The sequence below is a fragment of the Nesoenas mayeri genome, assembly GCF_963082525.1.
Source record: "Nesoenas mayeri genome assembly, chromosome: 2".
Lineage (NCBI taxonomy): Eukaryota > Metazoa > Chordata > Aves > Columbiformes > Columbidae > Nesoenas > Nesoenas mayeri.
In genome coordinates, this window is record NC_137543.1 from 120,825,982 (window position 1) to 120,846,131 (window position 20,150).

Consider the following 20,150-nt stretch of genomic DNA (forward strand, 5'->3'; position numbering starts at 1 on the left):
TGCCACATGTAAAGGCTTGGGTAAGTCTTGGGACTTGAGTTCCTTGATCCTATGAACAGAATGGCTGAATCAAGCCAAGGGTCAGTTTGGCATAGGATCTTGTCTCTGGCAGTGGATAACAGCTAATGTGTAGAGAAAGCATATAGAAAAATTCACAAAGTGGAAGAAGCTTTAGATATCTCACAAGATACATCTTAATTAAGGGTCCAGTTTCCAAGGAGTGATGCTTTTGGACTTTCAGACCTTATAGGTTGCTTCTAGACTGAGTTCAATGGTCTTTGGACATTTTTTCACATGTGTTTCCTAACTCTTACACTCATCAATATTTCTGACTCAGTTCTATTAAAACATTTTGAAACCATAGTTCCTCCTTGATGACATTTCAAAATTTCTGTTTTTCATGTTTTTCATTGTAATGCAGACCCAGCTGTTACTGTTTAATGCAGGGCAACAATAAAATGTGTTACTCCTCTCCCTTTTCTCTTCCTCCTTAGCATCCTCCCCTCCCCACTAAGGAAAGGCAACAGAAATCACAGAATCACAGAATGTCGGGGATTGGAAGGGACCTCAAAAGATCATCTAGTCCAATCCCCCTGCCGGAGCAGGAACACCTGGATGAGGTTACACAGGAACATGTCCAGGCGTGTTTTGAATGTCTCCAGAGTAGGAGACTCCACAACCTCCCTGGGCAGCCTGTTCCAGTGCTCTGGCACCCTCACTGAGAAGAAGTTTCTTCTCACATTGAAGTGGAGCCTCTTGTGTTCCAATTTGTACCCATTACCCCTTGTCCTATCATTGGTTGTCACCAACAAGAGCCTGGCTCCATCCTAGTGACACTCACCCTTCATATATTTGTAAGCAGGGCAGGTGCCCAGAAGTCCTGGGTTGGATTATGCAGCAAACTGGAACTGGATTCAGGGATGCAGGGTCTGTCACTGGACTTCAGATTGCAGGGATGGCAGGCAGGGTCCTCTCCAGATGCCAGCCATAGTCAAAGAGAGTGAGACTCTCATGATCTCTCACTTTTATATGGTGTTATGATGTGGATGGTATGGAATACTTAGTTGGTCAGTTTTAGTTACCTGTTCAGTTCACCTTTCCTTGCAAATATGCCTCTCTTCACTTACGAGATGTACATTTTATCAGTATTTTGCATTCCATTGCTATGTTGTCAGCTACTGTCTGCAAAAGCAAGCAGCCAAATTCAGGAAAGTGCAGGTACTTAAAAGAACTTAGCTGAATGGAAAATCCACTAAAAGAGAATCTGGTCTTGTTTTTAACAAAACCAGGAAACCAGCTTTAAAAAAAATCATAGAGAATAGAGCTTTTTATTTTTTCAGCACATATTTTAAACACAGTGCACATCTTTTTTTGTCTTATTTTCCCTAGCTTTCAGTGTGTGTCATTAATTATCAAATACAAGATGGCCTTGGTGTTGTGTATCTTTGTCAGTTTGCTTTTTATGTTAGGACATACAGTTGTGATGACTGTTAGCTGCTATTAAATTAATTTCAGCGTCACTGTTGGTTATGCTAAGGATTATTATTTTTTTTTAAAATTAATCTTTTTTCATGCCCCTTTCATTTACAGTGCCATTACTCCATGAAGAAGGCTGCTGCCTTCCTGGGTATTGGTACAGAGAATGTTTACTTCATCAAAACAGATGAAAGGTAAGCAAGTAAAAGCCATGGTGTCGTCTCTGAGTCTTTTTAAAATGCAGTAGTGCTGTACATAACCAACCTACTTGAATGTAACTGAAAAAGTTTTAAATCTGTGTCCCTTAGAGGTAAGATGATACCTGAGGAACTGGAGAAACAAGTCCAACGGGCCAGGAAAGAGGTGAGAGGGGGAGAGAGAGCATGAAGGAGAAAGGAGGAGTGTGTACAGACTGTGTGCTTGTGTCTGAGTGAAAGGTAGGAAAGCTAAGAGTGAGTGAAATTTTAAAAATAGGGCAGTTAATGTGCAAGTGTCTTTCTTACAGGTGCAATCTGCCAGAAAGTTGTGTAACAAGCCAAGACTTCTAAGTGCTACAGTCTTACAAGGGAGAGAAATTCCACAGGGTGTTTACTGCTAATGAAAGTCCTGAGTACAGCACTGCTCTGAAGTATTTAGCACATTTCTACTAGGATTTCTTTTGCCCTTGATCCCTTTTTCAAATGGATGCAGTGTTTGTTTTTTTCAAATGGTAAATGAAAACTGTAGGTTTTTCATTAAATTGCAGCAGCTATTGCTGTGTCCTTTCCAGCGAGCAAGAACTGTAACACGTGACTGAGCCTCTAAAACTATCACACAAGCTACAAATGTTAAATTTGTTCCTTTCTAGTGTTATAGCGGGAGCGCAGAGATTCCATCCCTTTTCCCCCGGGGACTTTACCAAGTAGAAAGTCAAAGGCCAGCACTTGGAAATGTACTGAAGTGTGTATTTGGACAGCTTCAACATACTTTCACACAATCTGTAAGACAGCATTTATTATAGACAACATAATTAATTATAGAGAGTTTGGAGGACTGAATGTGAATTCTAAGGCACAGAGCATCTTCTTTTGGCTTGGTTAGCTCACCTTATGTCTCACTTCTAGTTTATTCTTCAGAGCTTTGCCTTTACTCCACAATCTGTGAATCTCAACCAGCTAGTGCAATGTCCATAGTGTGAGTGATGCCTACCGTGGAATCCTGCCTTGGGAAACCTACTTTTGTGGCTGACAGAAAAACCAAGGCAGTGCTGTCCTGTCATGCACTGTCATGGCCACAAACAGCTTTTACTAAGATCTGATTTAGATACATCTTCTGCCTAATGACTGTCTCTTCTATGAGTTTCATGCTAGACAGAAAAACTAGTGATACATGGCGGCCATAATGACCTAGCAAACTCTCTTGTTTGCCTCTCTCTCTCTGTATTTTGCATTGTCTGTTGAAGACAAAACCTGTACTTCGCTCATTGGAGCAAGCTGGGGCGAGGGAAGGACTGAAATAAAATGGAGCAAGAGGAAGCAGGTTGACAGGAGAATGAGCTTTTTGCTCTTGCAAAAATAGAGTTCTTGTTTGTTGATGTAATAATAATTTAATTCTTATTTGAAATAAATCCTCTGGCATTTATGATTTTAAAAGAGGTCAGCCTCAGCATGGTGCTCTGCAATTTAAAATGCTCTGCTTACAGGAGAACACTATTTCATTTTAATTTAAGTTACATGTGCATTGGAAGGTTTTCGTTTCATCAGAGCTTCAGTAAGTCTGTCTGTCCTTGAAAAAGTGCTACTTTACAACTTTTACAGAAGGACACTTCAGTGAATTACAATGACTCTAAACAACAGAGGATATATTTACTAGTGGTAGGAGCACAAAATGATCACTGACTGTGAATAGGAAGAATCTTAAGCCTCTTTATAAATAATTTCATCAGGAGGATTTTTTTAACTACATTGTCAAGGAGAATAAAAATTTAATTCCTTTCTTTGTGGCAAAAATGTAATGGTAACGATATTTGGAATTTGTAGAGATTCTAGACTTGTCCTCATATTCAGTCTTGTTGCCTCCTGGCTGCTGGGGGACCTTTGACTTTGTAGTTGTGGGAGAAAATTGGTGAGAATGTTAATAGAAACTAGGTGCAACAGATATATCTTTGCCTCACTTGCAAGTGTTTTGTATTTGAGCTTCCGTCTGGTTTGTAAGTTTAATCAACTTTTGTGAAAGGTTGTAGTAGGAATGAATGACCAAAGAGTGAATTATAGCCTGGTAATTCTTTGTCAATATATGGGATTAATTTAAATTCATTCAAAGGTTACTTTTCACTGCGTTAGCAATTTGTAAAGAAATTTTAAAATACAAATAAATCATAATTCTGTACCATTTTAATAGTCCTCTTACTGTTAAAGAAGTATAAAACTGTCAGAGTGTAAATGTGAATCAAGCCTTTCTGCCTCTGTAGCAGATGTTTAAAAGTGACAACACCTTTTATTTTTAAAAAAAGAGAGATCAGATTTCAGCTGAAGGTACATAAAAGACTTGTGTAGTTTGATTTTTCAGCTCATGTCTGATTTCAGTGAAGCTACATTGAGTTACATCAGCAGAGAGACTTATGTCATGTGAGAGATTTGATTCATTGCAAATAGACTCCAGGGATTCCAGATTATTCAGTAACTGCATTGTCATGCAGTGAGCTAGATACTGAAATATGTGGAGAAGGTTCTTCAGCATGTATTTACCAGCAAGTGAGGCTTCATAGTCATTGCTAGGGCTGATAGCCTCAATGTCATGAGGTTGTTTCAAGCTCCACCAATTCTTTTCACTGTTGCTAGGGCTGATACCCTCAATGTCATGAAGTTGTTTCAAGATCCACCAATTCTTTTCACTGTTTCATTTTCTGCTCCTAAGTAGGCACAGGCACGTACATCTGCAAGGGTAGGTGCCAGCAGGTATACAGGACCTAGTCTGCTGTTGTAATTGCAACCCTGGCATCAGTTGCATGGCAAAGCAATGAGCAAAGCCACTGAAACTGAAGTGGATGGCTTGGAATGGTTGACTGAGACTGCAACCTGAAAATATTTTTCCTTATCCCACCTTAAAACCACCTGAGATTTCCAGTGGTGTCTCTCCTGACATTCAGTTACCATCTATAGCCCTCCCTTTTTTCTAGACTCGAGTAGGAGCAAGAGAACAGTGCTTTGCTGTAGACCAGGCTTTGGGGTCACCTAGCGATGGCTGTCCCAGTGCTGTACCTGCAGTGCCAGCGCTGCCTGAGGCAAAACATATTCCCTAACTGAAGGTTCCTCTTCAGCAGGCAGAGAATAGGGGCATTGTAGAGACAAGGCAGGTGGAACCCCTAGAGACATGAGCCCTTCCTTGCATGTGTAGCCTGATGGCTGAGCCAGCAGCTTTATTTTATTCAGCAGAATGGCAGCGAATATGGTAATAAAATGTGGAAGCCTGAGAAATTAAAATCAGTGTATAAAGAGAGATGTCAAATATCTGGTATGTTTTGATCTTGACAAGACTAGTATCTGTCAAAACAGTCTGAAGTTTGCCCTGGGATGGTGTTAACTGTAAATGGAAAGAAATGAAAAAAAGAGAGTCAGCACTTTCAAATGCAGTAACTTCTGCTGGGAAACTGAAATGTAGACTGTCACATCTCTGTCCTGCATTCCTAGACCTTTTTATACTTTAGTTCTGCAGAGATACTGGAGGAAATGAGCAGTGCAAGTGACAATTTCTTGTTTTCAATCCTGTTGCAGGGGTCAGCACCATTTCTTGTCTGTGCTACAGCAGGCACTACAGTGCTGGGAGCATTTGATCCTCTGGATAAAATTGCTGATATCTGCGAAAAGCATGGACTCTGGTTTCATGTTGATGTGAGTTTGAATACTGTGTAGTTTTGTTTAGCATTTTTTTTTATAATTGCTATTTTTCTTTGACTGTTGATGTTCCTTTGTAGAAGTAAGTTGGGGTCTAATAGCTTTTTTTTTTTTTCACATAGAGAACAGAAATACATTCTGATTTGCTGTTTTTCAGCATATGTAACAGAGAAAAATAATTTGGTTGTGACGAGCAGTCAAAGCTATTGTCAGGTTATATTTCAAAATTATTTAAAAATCAATTTCTTCTACTTGCTACCTTTTAAAAATGCTTCAAGGGTGATTATATGTAAATACAACCCCAGATTCTTTCTACATTCTGTTGGAGAATGGGCACATTAGAATTGTGGTGTATGGTTCATACAGGTTAAAATAAAGGTATATTTCTGACTCAGCTAGTCATAAATTATTCTGTTTCATATTTACACATTTGAATTCCCTGTAGATCTTACATTTTCCTCAGTTGTTCAGAAATTTTTCTTTTCTAATTTCTTAATAGTTTTAGATTTGGCTATTAAAATCCATTCAGGAACCTTTTTGGAGTGATCATTGAACCTTTTTATCACCTGAAAGAGTTAGCTGTAAATGTATTTCTCTAAAAATAAGTCTCTTCATATTTTCTAAAAAATGCATTCTCTTTATAATTGTAATGCCACAATCCTGAAAGGCTAGATTAAAAGCCATGGAGCAATGAGAGAACCTGGAGCAATGGAGATTTTTTAGACCTGCTCTAAATTTTTGAAGTTTTTGTTTAATGTTGAGTGGCTAAAGAAAAATCACATAGAGAGCAATGTGTGTTTCAAATAAATGTCTCGTAGACATTAATAAAGTTTCTGTATATGTGAGTCAAAAGTGTTTTCTTATTAATTTGGAGGCAAAGATGCAGAATTTAGCCCTAGTATTCAAAGTGTCTGCAAAGCATCCTCATGGCTGTGTGCTGGTGAGAACGATCCAGATGATTTTCAGCAGAATCTGTGTTGGATCTTAGGTGTATTGAATAGACGTGGCTGGAGCCATCTCCAATGGCTGTAAGAGGACAATGTGGAGTCTCCTAACACAATGCCTGTAGCTGAATAACTAAAATAAGTTGGGATCAGCCTGGGCCATATTCTAAGTATATACTTCATAGGCAGTTGATAGCACATTGTAATGACTTAACATTCTTCTAATTTTTCCTCATGTTAAGCTAAGGGAAAAATGTCAGTGAATATCTTAAAGCTAATTTTCTGTTTGAACAGTGACTGTAGTTGTCAGATATTAATTGATTCCCAGTGGAAGGACAAATGTCTAGTAATAAATTGGGTTTATGGTCTGGAAGACCAATTGTTCTGTTAAGATGTGATTCATGTGATAAAACTCTCAGTGGTTATCAGGGGTTCTACTGGTGTTTTTTCCATCTTTCACCCTCTATGAAGAGTTTTGTGGAAGGTTGTTTCTTTATTTTTTGTTTTTTATTTTCTAGTTGTATTTATATCAGAATAGAGTATGGGAAAAAGACTGAAAGCTTTCCACATAGGTGACATCAAGCATACATCATATACAAATGTGCTATGGTAAAATGAGCAGGCTGTAATTCACAATGTGACCTTTTTTCACTCATAGCACTGTTAGAAATAGGTTTATTAGGATAATACATTAAAATGTACAGTAAGACCAGGCATCTGCCATTCAGAAATAGTCTACAAGAAACATGGTGAAGAGTTGGATTTTTTAATTTGTTTTTAAGCAAGCCTACCTCCTTTCTAGCCTTAGAGGCAAGAGTATAACATTTTTGAAAGATTTGAGGATCTACATTCCTCTGAAATGCCTGGTTTCTTGTTGAGTGATTTACATGTTATGCATTCTGAGTTATAGCAAGTGAGTACTGCTGTTTGGGCCTGCTGTAACTTTGGAGGAATAAAAGATAGAGAACAATTAAAACAAAGATTAAAAACCAGGCAAAGTCCTGTCTAATTTAGGACTTTTTGTGTATCATTGATGGGAATCAGGATAATCTACTACAAATGGTCTCAAGAGCTGTTTATAAGAATATCAGTGGAAAATCAGTGGTGTTATTTTCAAATTTACACTGATGTATCTCATTTCAGAATATTTTCTGATCCCCAGAACTGATGTTTGCCTTAGGGAGACTCTTTTCATTAAATATAAAATAATACAGCTCATGATTCTTAGGAAGGGCAAAAGGGAGAACTTCAACATAAAATCAGTGGGCTTCAGGAAGATAAATGTAAATAAAGTCAGAAATAGTAGATGAGCTCTCACATGGAGACAGATCTAAAGAGGAAAAGGGAGTTAAGGAAAAATAATGTTTAAGAAGAGAATACTACTAAACCCAACCTGCCTCAGCAGTCAGGGCATTCAACAGCAGAAGTGTGGAGACTATAACCAGGTTTATTTTGTGCACATTACAGTATTCATACACACATTTTAGTTTCTTATTACATTTTATCATACATCTGTGATGCTTTTTTTAATGACTTGTTTTGCATCATCACTGTGCACACAAGTTCCAGCACTTACATATGTCATGTGTTCATGTACCTTCAAATACTACATATGGGTGTTTCTTTCTTGCTGGTCCTTACTTTGACTTTTTGTTTTCCTATGTATTTTTCCTATCAGTACAGAAAATCAGGTTTGGCCTATTAGCCTGTGCCTAGGTAGTTAGTTTAATCACACTGTGAACACTGTGATTCTCATTGTTCAGCTGTAAGTGGTTTGTTGCATATAAAACGCAGGCATTTTCTCATAGCTAGTTACCAACTACATTGCTTAGGACAGAGTTTTGATAACAATCTTTGTGTTTTGAGCTACCCTGCATTGCTCTAAGCTGGATTTGTCATAAACAAAATGTGTCAATCTAGTATAACCAATCTGCCTTCCTTCTCTACTCTCATGAATGGAGGACAGGCAGTTAACTTTATTGTGTCTTGACAATATCTCATCTGAAAGTCAGAGGAATGTTGCCAAGCTGCAGCTGTGGCACTAAGTAAAAACCTGGCTGGAAAATCATACCCAGAGAGAAGTTAGCAGTAGCTCACTGCTGAAAGGGGAGAAAATTTTGAGTAGGTTTCCACAAAGGTCCATTCTAGGTTAGAAATTAGCTGGGTATTTCAATTAATAACTTGGATGAAAGAGAATACGCTGACTAAATGTGAAGATGACATAAAACTGCAGGAGGCAGTGGGAGGACAGGATTAGAAATCAAAGAGCTCTTGACAGTGCAGAGAAAAAAGTTGAAAAAGTAGGCCACAGTTTAATAAAGATGATGCTCTAGGTTTAAGCTGTAATAATCAACAGCATAAACACAGGCTGGGGATTGTTGGCTACAGAGTAGATCTTCAGAAAAAGATCTGGGGTTTGCAGTACTTCACAAATCAGTGATTTTAAGCATTTTCAAATAGGCTTAAATGTCTTTCAGACTTGAGTAAAGAAGATGCATAAAATAATTGTTGCTTTCTGCTTGGTGCTCCATCTGGTTTATCTCGATTGTGTCCAAATAAAAAGTTTCATTTCAAGAAGGTTAAGGACCTACAGGAGAAAGATTAGAAAAAAGTAGAGCAGTGAGGATGAACAGAGCTATACCCAAAAATTATGACCCATAAGGAAAGACTGAAAGCGCTGATATTATTTAAACTAGAAAAGACAAACAGACCATACATCGTCCTCTATAGTTGCTTTAAAAGCTGCTGCGAAAAGAAAAGGAATAATCTGTTGCCCTGACCACAGCAGATATGACAACAGGTAACACCATCTAGGACTGACATTTTAGATCCTTATTATTGTTTAACACAACTGAAGTGGTTAAGTTGTGCAGCCTCAACCATTAGAAGTCTTTAAAAACAGAGAAAACCAGTGATAAGCCAGTGATTCTGTATCTTCTTAGGTGCTTTCTCTTTTTCCTTTTTTTTTTTCCTTTTGTGCCAGCCCTGCATCCAGAAGTGGTCGGTCTTTGAACTGGGTGAAGAAACATGTAGCGCAAGTTTGTCTTCTAGTATTGTGACTCAAGGAGAGACTGAAAGGTGGTGGAGATGCCTGGACCTCCAGTACTCTCCTTCCTTTCTTTCAGATCTCCAGCACTGGTTTTTAAAACAAAGGCAGAAAGTAGTGCCAGTTGTGCTGCACAGGCAGCAATTGCTGATGACTTCTGTACCTTATTTTTCACTTTGATGCTAAGCGCAAGCTGGGTGTGTTCATCGACTAATAATCTCTAGAAAAGACAAGTGTTTGACAGAAATGAGTATGGCTGATCTTGCCTTTCAGGGTGGCACACTGTTGAGATTACCTCTTGAGGGCCTTTCTAGTCTTGTTTATCAGAGAGAGTGCGAAAGTGTTGACTTTTTTTCAAATGCAGACACCTTTGGATGCAAATTTTTTTTAGGGATTTATTATATTAATATTTCAATGGGTTACTTATGAATTATGAAAATCAGAGAATAACTGAGTGACTGTTTTGACTTTATTGAGTCAGAATGAGAAGAGGAAAATATGTCTATGAATAGGAAGATCAGTTTGATTGTCTTCCTATAACATGGCTAATTTGGGCTAGCTGGAGAAATCCAGTTTCAAGTCATGGCTCTGCCACAGAATTACTGTGAAGTTTAAGACAAATCACTTCTTACGTTAGATCCCACCTGTAAACTGAGCAGCAGCCCTTTCCTCAGCAAGGCTGTTGTGAGCATGACAACATAAAATATGATGTGGTGTATTAATGTACTGCATTAATGACAATGATATGTTAAGACAAACTACTAACCTTTCATTTCCCTTGTGAGTCTTTACCGTTCCTGTCTCTTGGAGACAGCAGATCTTATTCCTAATGTATGCCCTATGAAGCAAATACTGATGCTAAATTCACAGATCAGCTATTGTATCTGTTTGTTTCAGGGGAAAACAAAAAAAGCAAAAGCCAAACAAGCATGTGTTTTCCATGTTTAGATCAGGAATCTTCACATCAGTGTCGTCTTCTTTATTAGCCCCAAATTTATCTCTTCTTTTTTTGAGTCCAGGTGTGTTTGGTGGACTGATGCCTCCTGTGTGTCTCTGAGGAGCTTTGCTTATTTCACAGAGTATTTCAGTGGATTCTGCTTGCATGAACCTTGAAAATATTTTTTCATATTTAATAAAAATATCTCAGATGCACCATATGACGTGTCTACTGTTTCACTTGTGTATGCCTCAGAAAGGAAACAACTAGCAGGAGGAAGATATGCTAAGTGGGGCTTCCTGCTCTCACTGCTTAGGTTTAGGCTGGATGAAAGGAAACACTTCTAATTCAGTATCAGGAATGGGTCTGGTTATGCAAGCACACGTCAGTTCATGCCCTTGCTGACACAGAAGGGACAATGGAAGTTGTGGTTCACATAGTGGCACGAACCATCAGCTTTTCTATTTTATACATAGTCCCAGGCCACCATCTTTATTTCAGTAGTTGATACTAAAGGCAAAACTTAGACCACTGACTGTGTAGTAAACTAAATTTCAGATGAGATAAAACATTTTCAGAAATCATTAGTTGAAGAATTACCAAAAGAGCTTTAAACAAATAATATTTTCTTGGGTCTATAAATGTTCCAACAGGCTTCTTGGGGTGGCTCGGCTTTGATATCAAGGAAGCATTGCAGACTTCTTCATGGCATCCACAGGTAAGTCATTTTAGTTTGTGGGAACATTTACCAGGGACTGAGATGGAAATTGTGTGGCCTGTTGGCCTCCATGAGAGCTGCATTTTCCAAAACACGTATTATTGTTAATTATTTCTGAACCTACAGATGTGGGGGGCGAGGGGGAGGAGAGGAGGAAAGGGAAACTTGATTTGTCTGCTTGGATTGTGTTTGGCCACTTTTGAATCTCTAGTACCCATGATTGTAGGTGCAATTTTCACCTCACTTTCTTTTATAAATTTCGCAGGGCTGATTCTGTTGCCTGGAATCCTCATAAAATGCTGTTGGCAGGAATCCAGTGCTGTGCTCTTCTGGTGAAAGACAACTCTGTAAGTCCTCCTGCCCTTTATATATATATTTTTTTTTTTTAATGCAGTAGACTGTCATTGCTGTAATGTGGAAGTGGAAATAATTTGAAAAAAAACAGTGAGTCAGTCTTACTACACTGCAATACAAAGGTTGAATGATATTTTGAATTTCACCACAAAATTAATAAAGGGTGAATAAGAGAGCAGGGCCAATCTGATCCAAGTCACCATACTCACCAGTGGTTAAACTTTGCAGCTGGTGCCCTTGCTAGTATACTTCTGTACATGATTTGCATTCAGAATTGAGTATTTTGGCACCTGGGTCTGCAGCACTTAAACACCAAGCTCATCAAAGTCCTCAGAATAGCTGTCATCCATTGGGACTGCAGCAGCACTGCGTCTCTGTTTAACGTAGCCAGAGCTACTCCTTGTGTCCCCCTGTATGGGTGCACCAGAATAGGAAAGGAGAGGGATGTGGGTCAGAGCACATGCAGGTGCCGTGCTGTCGTTCCTCATTCTGCCTGTTCTTCCTCTTCACCAGGGTGATTTGGGTTTTCCAAAAACCATGACTAATTAAAAGATCTAGCAAGCAAACAACAGAGCTCTGATCTTAAGTGCCACAAAAATGAGATGAGTCATCAAGGTGCTTAAAATTCCTGCTTATATCTTTGTGGAATTCTGCTGTCTTAACAAAGAAACCAGTAAGACATTAATTGTTTCAAGCCCCAAATCAAACTCAGCCCTGCTAAAACTTATGCCCATTTTCCACCATCAGGGGTGAGCTTTAGCTCATACATCATAGGTTGTAAATGCCCCTGAGGTTTGCATCACAATTTTGTGGCCATGGTTTATAAATCTCTGTCAAAACAGCTGATAGTTTCTACTCTGTTGGTAGTGGTTAGCTGTCCACGTAATTGGTTGCTAACTCCTGGTAGTAAGAACTGATGAGGACCAAAGAGCGTAGATGCTAATCAGTGCTCTCTTGGAGCTGATTGCCCCAAGCCAGGGGTGAGACATGGCATAACAGCAAGGAGAAGTATGCATCCTCGTTTTCTTAGACTAGAGTCTGTGGGATTAAAGAGGATTAGACTTCAGGACTAACTGTCCATCACTTCATATTTATTCCAGGATGAAAAACAAGCAGATGAATTTATTGACTAATATTAATGTGGTGTTTTAATTGCAGGCTTGGGAAGAATTCGGTGCTATATTTTTAACTAATTAGGCCCAGTACATAGATATAGCCCCAGGTAATGATTAGACTACTTGGGCTGCATAGTGGAAATTTCTCAGTAAGAAAGAGGAAAGAAATAGAAAAGAATGAAATATTCTAGCTGCCCTGGCATTTAGAATCACTTTACAAACACTGTTCCAACTTCAGGGCTCTGGCAACCTTTCTGTATCCTCCTCCATGCCGTGTAAGGTCTGATAGAGCAATCCTATTCCACTTCTAATCACAGCTAGGCAATGCTGTGCTGGAAATACATGTAGAGCTGAATCCCAGGCCACTGAGGGGTGAAAACACAATTATTACTGATCATACAATCAGCTCCTGTTGTACAATGAAACACGTTCTGCAAAGTAGGTTTTTTTCTGCATGAGGAGGAGAGGGTGTTTAAGTCTGTGTTTAATTCCTGGAAAATTGGCACTTAGATGTTTTGTGTATGTGCCAGTACAGTCTTTATATGCAAACAGACGCACATACAAATTTGAATACTTTATTAGCTTTTTGAAAGTGTTGGAATATAAATTCTTAAGAAAAAAAGATCAAATGCATATTTAAGATGCTTTGACAGAAAGGCCTTTCTTCACTTTGATCCTTTCCATACCAGAATGAGCAGCTCAATCCAGTTTCCCCATTAAAAATGCTGTTTTCATACCAGTAACTGAATGGAAGAGTATGTGTATTGATCTCTCACTGTGGAACTTGTTCCACTGCTCCTAACATAAGTACCTATGGCTGTGGATGAAGCACACACACATTTATACATTAATATAATTCCTTCAGTGGGAATATTCCCATTAGTGGGAGTTGGAAGAGTTTGGCACACATGGCTCTGCTAATGAATGTTCAAGGAACCTCAGGTAGTTTCTGAAGTGGGTGAATTCTGCAATAAATCAGAGCAGCAAATTGTTAAACATAGATCTTAGGTCTAATTTATGAATCAAGCCCTACCTCCCTTTGAAGGTCTGATTAAGCAAGTTTTGTTAGCCTGTCTTCCCATTTCCTTTGAGGTCCAGTTGGAAACTGTGGACTACCTCAGGATTAGGTTTAAGCAATTGAAAGTGGACAGATAATCCCCTTCAGTTTTTCTTTCTCTCTCTCTTTTTTAATTTTTTTTTGGTATAGATTGTTTTACAAGACCAAGCTTTGTATTTTACTTTATGTATGTAAAGATAATCTTTAGAAGGAATCAGCACATTTCTGTGTAGTGGCAACACCCTAATTTCCTGTTAGCAAAAATAATAGTGGCTGGTTTTGTTTCTTTTTTTTTGCCACATAGATCAATAAAGCTATGTAGTTTAACAACATTAATAGGCTTAAGACATTGCAGCTAGATTATTAGAATAAAACATTGTATTTAAATATTTTCCTGTACAGTTTTTTTTAAAAAGGTATGAACTGCAGTGAAATGCTGATAAGAGTATCTTCCATCCTTAGTGAAATAAAATTGAAATTATTTCCAAAGTAGGTAGAGAAAGAGAAGAGAAATACATGTTTGACTTGATTAGAAGGGAGAAGCATTTTCACCAAAGGGAAAAAGAGATTGGTTAATCCTCTGTAAAAGCTCAGATCAATGACAGCAGATCTTGAGTGCTTGAAGCACTCAATGCACACCTTTCCCTTTTTCACTGCCGTATGCTGAGTAACTTTTATCACGTCTGTAATAAAGTAGACTTACTCAGAAAATACTGGTATGGCTGTGATGCGAATTGCAATGACTGTACAAAGCTAGATGGACTGATATTCCCAAAACATTAGCAAGTCAACTTTGTTCTTATATGTTCTTAAAATTCTATCAATCAGTCTTAGGTTGTACATACTCCCTTAAGACCACAGAGCTACTCCAATTTATCTCTGCTCTAATGCATATAAATGTGAATATTATCACAACATAAATAGAGAACTAATGTTTATCACCAATGCCAAAGTTCTGTGACTCATTAGAGAGTAGCACTAGATTAGGTAATTAGCAATGAATTTTAGGTAATGAGCAGAATTTTCATTTATTAGTTAAAAATAAATTCTCAAAGAATGTAGCTAATGAAAACCCAGTTTAACACAGAATAGAATTGACTGAGGTGATCATGATAGCCATGTGCAGTGTCATTTCTTCCTCATCATTAGCAGATATGACAAAGTATTTATCCCAAAGATAGCTACTTCCCTGATTCCTTTCCAGGGCAGCTGCAGGAAATACTCTATTCCTGTTGCTTTCTGCTTGTGTCTAGTGCAACTGAGAGCTCCTTCTCACCTTTTGAAGTGAATTACAGGGGTGGCCTTTTGCACTGCATTGCTTTTGGGAATTTTCAAGTATGTCATTCGAAAGGTTGTCCATATTGCTTCAGATGAGGCAAATGAGGAAGATGTTTGTCTTGGGGAAAAAGATGTTTTGTTAATGAAACTGAAATTTACTTTTAACTAGCAGTGGAAATGGGAAGAGATCAGAAGGCTTGCTGTAGGTATGTTCAATGAGGAAAATATATTGAATTATGAAACTGGAGCTCTTATATATTGATTTCAGTATCAATAATTATTCATTTATTTGCCATTAATTAGAACACACAGCAACTACTCATATACTTCATTAAAACCAAAGGCTATTTGATACTTCACAGCAGACTGGGGCCTCCATGAAAATAGTATTTCCATTTTCTAAACTTTAACAGCCTCAGTATAAGGTAGAGCACTACCATTGGTCTCTGTGTGAAGGGTAGAAAGATAAAGATGTTGAAGTCATGGGGCAGTTCTAATGAAATTTTTGCAATTCTTCTGAACAGATGAAGCCGCTCAATTACTGTGTGGAAAATCGTTGGGGTCTTCTTGGGATCTAGAATATTAAGTTAGGAAGTGTACTTATTTCCTTTTTCTTATACTTTTCCATCATTTATCTAGGATAACTGAGATGACTTTTTATGTCTTCAGCATGTCTGAGTCTATTACTTTTGAGACAGCAGCAATTGAGGAGCATAAAATTTCTCTTGGACTTTTTTCCTCTTCTGTTGTCCTCCCTGCCCAAACTCTGTTCTGTGATGTTACTTTTCTCTTCCCCTCTCTCTTTCTTCTCCACCTTGCTTCTTGCATTGCTCTGGCATATTTCTTTCTTTCTTTCTCACAGAAGCATGATTTCTGTTTCCTCTCCTGTCTGCTGTAGTGGTGAGCCAGAGAATGTCACTGTACTTGCCCCTGGAGATTGACAGTGGGCAATATCTTCAGCAGGATTTCTTGAGCGTGTTGCATTATTAGTAAGATAAGCAGATGGAAAAGGATCACCAAGCCACCATGTCTTGTCAGCTTCAGGTGCAGCAGGAGAGGTGTTGTGGTTGGTGTGTTTGTTTGCTTTGTTTGTTGTTGTTGTTTTTGTCATTGTGAGTTTTTTGGTGTGTTTTGTTTTGTTTGTTTGTTTGTTTGTTTTTTGGGTTTTGGTGTTTTTTATTTTGTTAAGTGAAATATGTTTCGAGGAATTTGAGTTCAGTCAGATATATTGAACTATTTGTCCTTTTTGCATTTTCACTCCAGAGCATTTGTTTTTAAACCACAAAACTCTGCAGCTGTACTGGGATCTTAAGTGAACTCCTCAGTTTTTCTGTAATATTACCAAATGAGTTTAGGTTTATTGTGACAAACAAAGGATATTATGTCTCAGACAGCAGGCATGAAGGGAACTAATATCCTGTGATGTCCTCCATTGTGCAGCTGTATAACATTCTGATAAGGCAGAAGATAGTTGCACATTGATCAACTGTACTATGCATTCACTGCAGAAACACTGTGCAAAATTTTAAAGCAAGAGACAAAGCAGTTAATGGATAGTGTTGCTTTTTTCTTTTTTTTTTTCTTTCTTTTTTTTTTTAATATCACATCTAGTAAACTTGCATTTCCACTGCAAATCAAGGCATGAATAAGCCACAATGACTTGACAGACTCCTGTTCCTGTTGTGCATCGGGTAGCCAGAGAACAGAGCCGTAGAAAAGCTGTAAAGGATGGATAATTCAGTGCTTGTCTTTTCTTTGGCTTCTAATGTCTTCTTTCATTTCTAATGTAATCTTCCTGCCTTTCTTTATCTGATAAAGTTGGAAAGTAGTTGTGAGAATCTTATATACTGCAAAAACTGCACCCAGCGTTAGCTTTCCAGCTATGGCTACTGTGTGCTGCAGCAGCATATTATCACTCCAATGGCTGCAAAGGGAGAACAGCAGCTGGCTCCCCCCTCCCCCCTTTTTTTTCCCCAAGCTGTCACTTAAACTGTCTTTTCACAAGGCTGAATGTGCTGGTCCTGTGGCTAAGGAGTTCTGATTGAATTTGCTGTCCTTTTTGCAAACCAGCAATATTATAATGGGATTGTCAAACCCCTACGGAAGTTGTGGAGAAACCTTTGGTGGTGTTCTCCTTTTGTGCTCTACGAATAGATGAGCAGGATTTTTTGTTTGTTTGTTTTGTTTTTAGTCTTGATGGAACAAGTTGAAAAGGTTAGGAAAGAAAGAGAGACTTATTCTGTGTATGACAGTGGATTATTTCTCCTTTGGATTTTTTTTGTCTTGACCTTTTTTTCTCTATTACCAATTCAAAGTTGTTAGTAGTGTATTGTAACATAGCTCAAGAATTGTGTCGCTGTTATGGGAATACGACAGTTTGGTTAAAAAATATGTCAGACACTGTCTGCCATTTTAAAATCAGACTTACAGCAGATGCAGAGAAAAGGATGAAATGTGAAAGTCTTTTTCAGTTGATTCAAATGGAAGAGTGATGTTGAATTGTAAAATGAGTTGTGCTCTTTGAGATACTGTTCAGCAACTTCTGTTATGCTGTCCATTTCTATTCCTTGATCTGTTCTGCACAGCAGATTTCTCAGTCAACTATCACTTAAATACATGTTTGCAGATTTAAATCAGATGCTGTAGCCATGTTTTACCCTCATTTTTACCCTCATGATTTTACTAGAATTTCTGTTCTAGTATTGTCTTATAGATTGTGGTTTATTTTTTGTATAGACTTTTAATACCAGTGACGATTTTACAACCTTTCCTGTGTTCTGGGCTACTTGTAGGGCCACCTTCATCTCTGCTCTTGTAACCTGCTTTCTGCTAGGCCTGCTCTCTGCTTCATGATATTACAGACTATACTTCATTATGTCATTCTTCAACCAATGGCCAGTCCTATGCCTCTTCTCTTCCCCTGCCATCTTTAAACTTATAAGAGCCTCTGTGCTTTCTGTTTCCCAGCTTTGTTCTTTTCTGGAACTTGCCGCATTACTCATTTATCTTTGTCTGTTTTCTGCTGCTCTTTTCTGCCCAGGTAGCCTCTCAGAAGCTGGAGATTGCTGAATAAAAACAATGTCATTAAAAAGCATAATTAGGGTATGCTAAAGTACCTCTTCTGAGGTTTATTTTCAAATGTTAAAATTGTCTGAACTGTGAAAAGAAACAAAAATTGTGACTGTACTAATCTCCTTCTGGTGTTTCCATTCAAACAGTCAGATAGCCTATGAGAAATCCTCAGTGACTTTATTTTCTGATAAGGGCTAAACATGTATTTATTGGGGCTAAAATCTTCCCTACCTACATCTAACTGTACTGTATATAAAGTTCTTCATTTGACAAAGAGGGAATAGATTGAGCTATTTGAACACATAGGAAGCTCCTCAGGGGCTATTCTTCCAATCTATAGACTGTAGCAGTGGACATGGGCCTCTCCTTCTCCTCCCTCTTTCCCACTCATTTATGTCTTTGGGTGACTGTTTCTGCGGTACCCTCTCCCATGGTTTCTTGAAATCCGAGTCAGAATTCCCCTTCAAATTGCAACTCTTTGGTGACATTATAAAGATTATAATTAAAAAGAAGTTTCCTTGTCAGTGCTAACTTCATTTGGCTTAGGTTCATCCAGAGTTCTTAAAACTGCACTGTAAGCTTTTAATAGTTTCCCACATATCTGTGTCAGACACAGAAAAAAAAAATAAGGCTTTGGCTTGTGAAGATAAAAAGGTTTGAAAATGCTGATTAACAGTCTAAGTCTCTGTTGTGTTTCCAACAGGACCTCCTGAAGAAGTGTTACTCTGCCAAGGCGGCATACCTGTTCCAGCAGGACAAGTTCTATGATGTCAGCTATGACACTGGTGACAAGTCCATTCAGTGCAGCAGGCGTCCGGATGCCTTCAAATTCTGGCTGATGTGGAAAGCTTTGGGAACCACAGGCCTCGAGGAGAGAGTCAACAGGGCACTGGCTTTGGCTAGGTACTGATTTGCAATTTTGAATGTGTCTAGTCTGTCTAATTGATTGATGTGTTGGTATTACTGATGCTCTGTATCCTGGAACAGATTACATTGTTAGTTTTTTCCCCTCTCCTTTTGTTTATGTATAATAGGAGGAACCAATAGCAATAATCGAGTTATTACAGTTGCTACAATATTTAATAGTAGTTATTACTTTTAGCAATAAGCATAGGTGTTGATAAACATACAAGTCCAAATCAGACTATCAATCTACGTTGTTTTAGACTTAGATTATCTGAACCAGACATAGAACAGGTTTACCGATAAACCCTCTTCTAACTCATAACTGTGTGTTCTGGTGTTAATGTAAAAGCAGCCCAGTGTGCCAGGCTCTGAGCTGTGTCTAGCAAGACATGAATCAGTTGTTTTTCTGTTAACTTCTGTTCACCATTAGAAAGCTGGTGATGTGGGGGAATTTGTATGAGGACACACTGTTAATGTTAGGATGTAGTAGAGGTATATGCATGCGTATTGTTCTGAGATACTTAGTGATTTTTCTCCACGAGTTTGCTGAACTTCTTGATGCTCACAGTATGTTTTGTTAGGGACTGAAGTGCCCTTTTCTTGCAGTCTTCCCTTTCTCCACCCTGTTCAATTTTAATAAGTTTTTGGTCTTGTGCAAAATTCTTGCTAGAAAGCATTTCAAAAGTAATGGTGATGTCTCTGTTTCTGGGAAGAAACTTCCATATGCACTTTGTTTCATCTTCTGATAGAAGAAATAGTATTGAAATAAGATGTCCCATTAAAAACAATTCACTTGAAGTATCATATTTGTTCAGAACTTATACAAGATAAACCACAATTAAAACTTCACCAATTCCTGGGCTAGCCACACACTGCCATAAGTCAAATCATTAATTTTGAAAAACAGCCATCCATATCATATTGCCGTTTTATTTTTTATATTAACTACTTAGTTGAAAATATTTGAATGTTTACTCCAGTGAAAATTAAAGGACTAGACTCACTTTAATGAAGTCACTTAAAGAAAAGGTTACAATACCCATGACCTAAACCCAGAATGGATTAGAAGAGAAAAAAATAAAAAAAATAAAAAAAAAAAGAATCAAAACCAGAAAATTCCAAATGAGCTGTAGCCAGTTTATTTAAAGCCATTCAATGTTTGGCTGGTTAAATGTTCCTTAATATCTTCTGGTTAAATTGCACCTTGGTTTTTTTTTCCGAAGCATTGTACTGTTCTGTGTCTATACAGAGTAAGTAATTCATTCCACTATCAGTAAGAGAATTCAGCCTTATCAAGGTCACTGGCCAAGGTCATTTGACTGAGAGTATAGTGATTAATGACCTTTCTGGGATCAGTATTTTCTTTGAATGTTAG

At 38.1% G+C, this 20,150-nt stretch overlaps 1 protein-coding gene across 1 annotated transcript in view; it reads left to right on the forward strand.

Moving 5' to 3' along the window:
- GADL1 (glutamate decarboxylase like 1) overlaps positions 1 to 20,150 on the forward strand; it is a 61,648-nt gene that overhangs the window by 12,090 nt on the left and 29,408 nt on the right. Inside the window, exons 6-11 of the mRNA XM_080340065.1 lie at positions 1,591 to 1,670; positions 1,785 to 1,839; positions 5,229 to 5,345; positions 10,929 to 10,993; positions 11,259 to 11,340; positions 18,573 to 18,772. Coding sequence (XP_080196191.1) covers positions 1,591 to 1,670; positions 1,785 to 1,839; positions 5,229 to 5,345; positions 10,929 to 10,993; positions 11,259 to 11,340; positions 18,573 to 18,772 — 599 coding nt within the window. The remainder of the gene's footprint in view (positions 1 to 1,590; positions 1,671 to 1,784; positions 1,840 to 5,228; positions 5,346 to 10,928; positions 10,994 to 11,258; positions 11,341 to 18,572; positions 18,773 to 20,150) is intronic.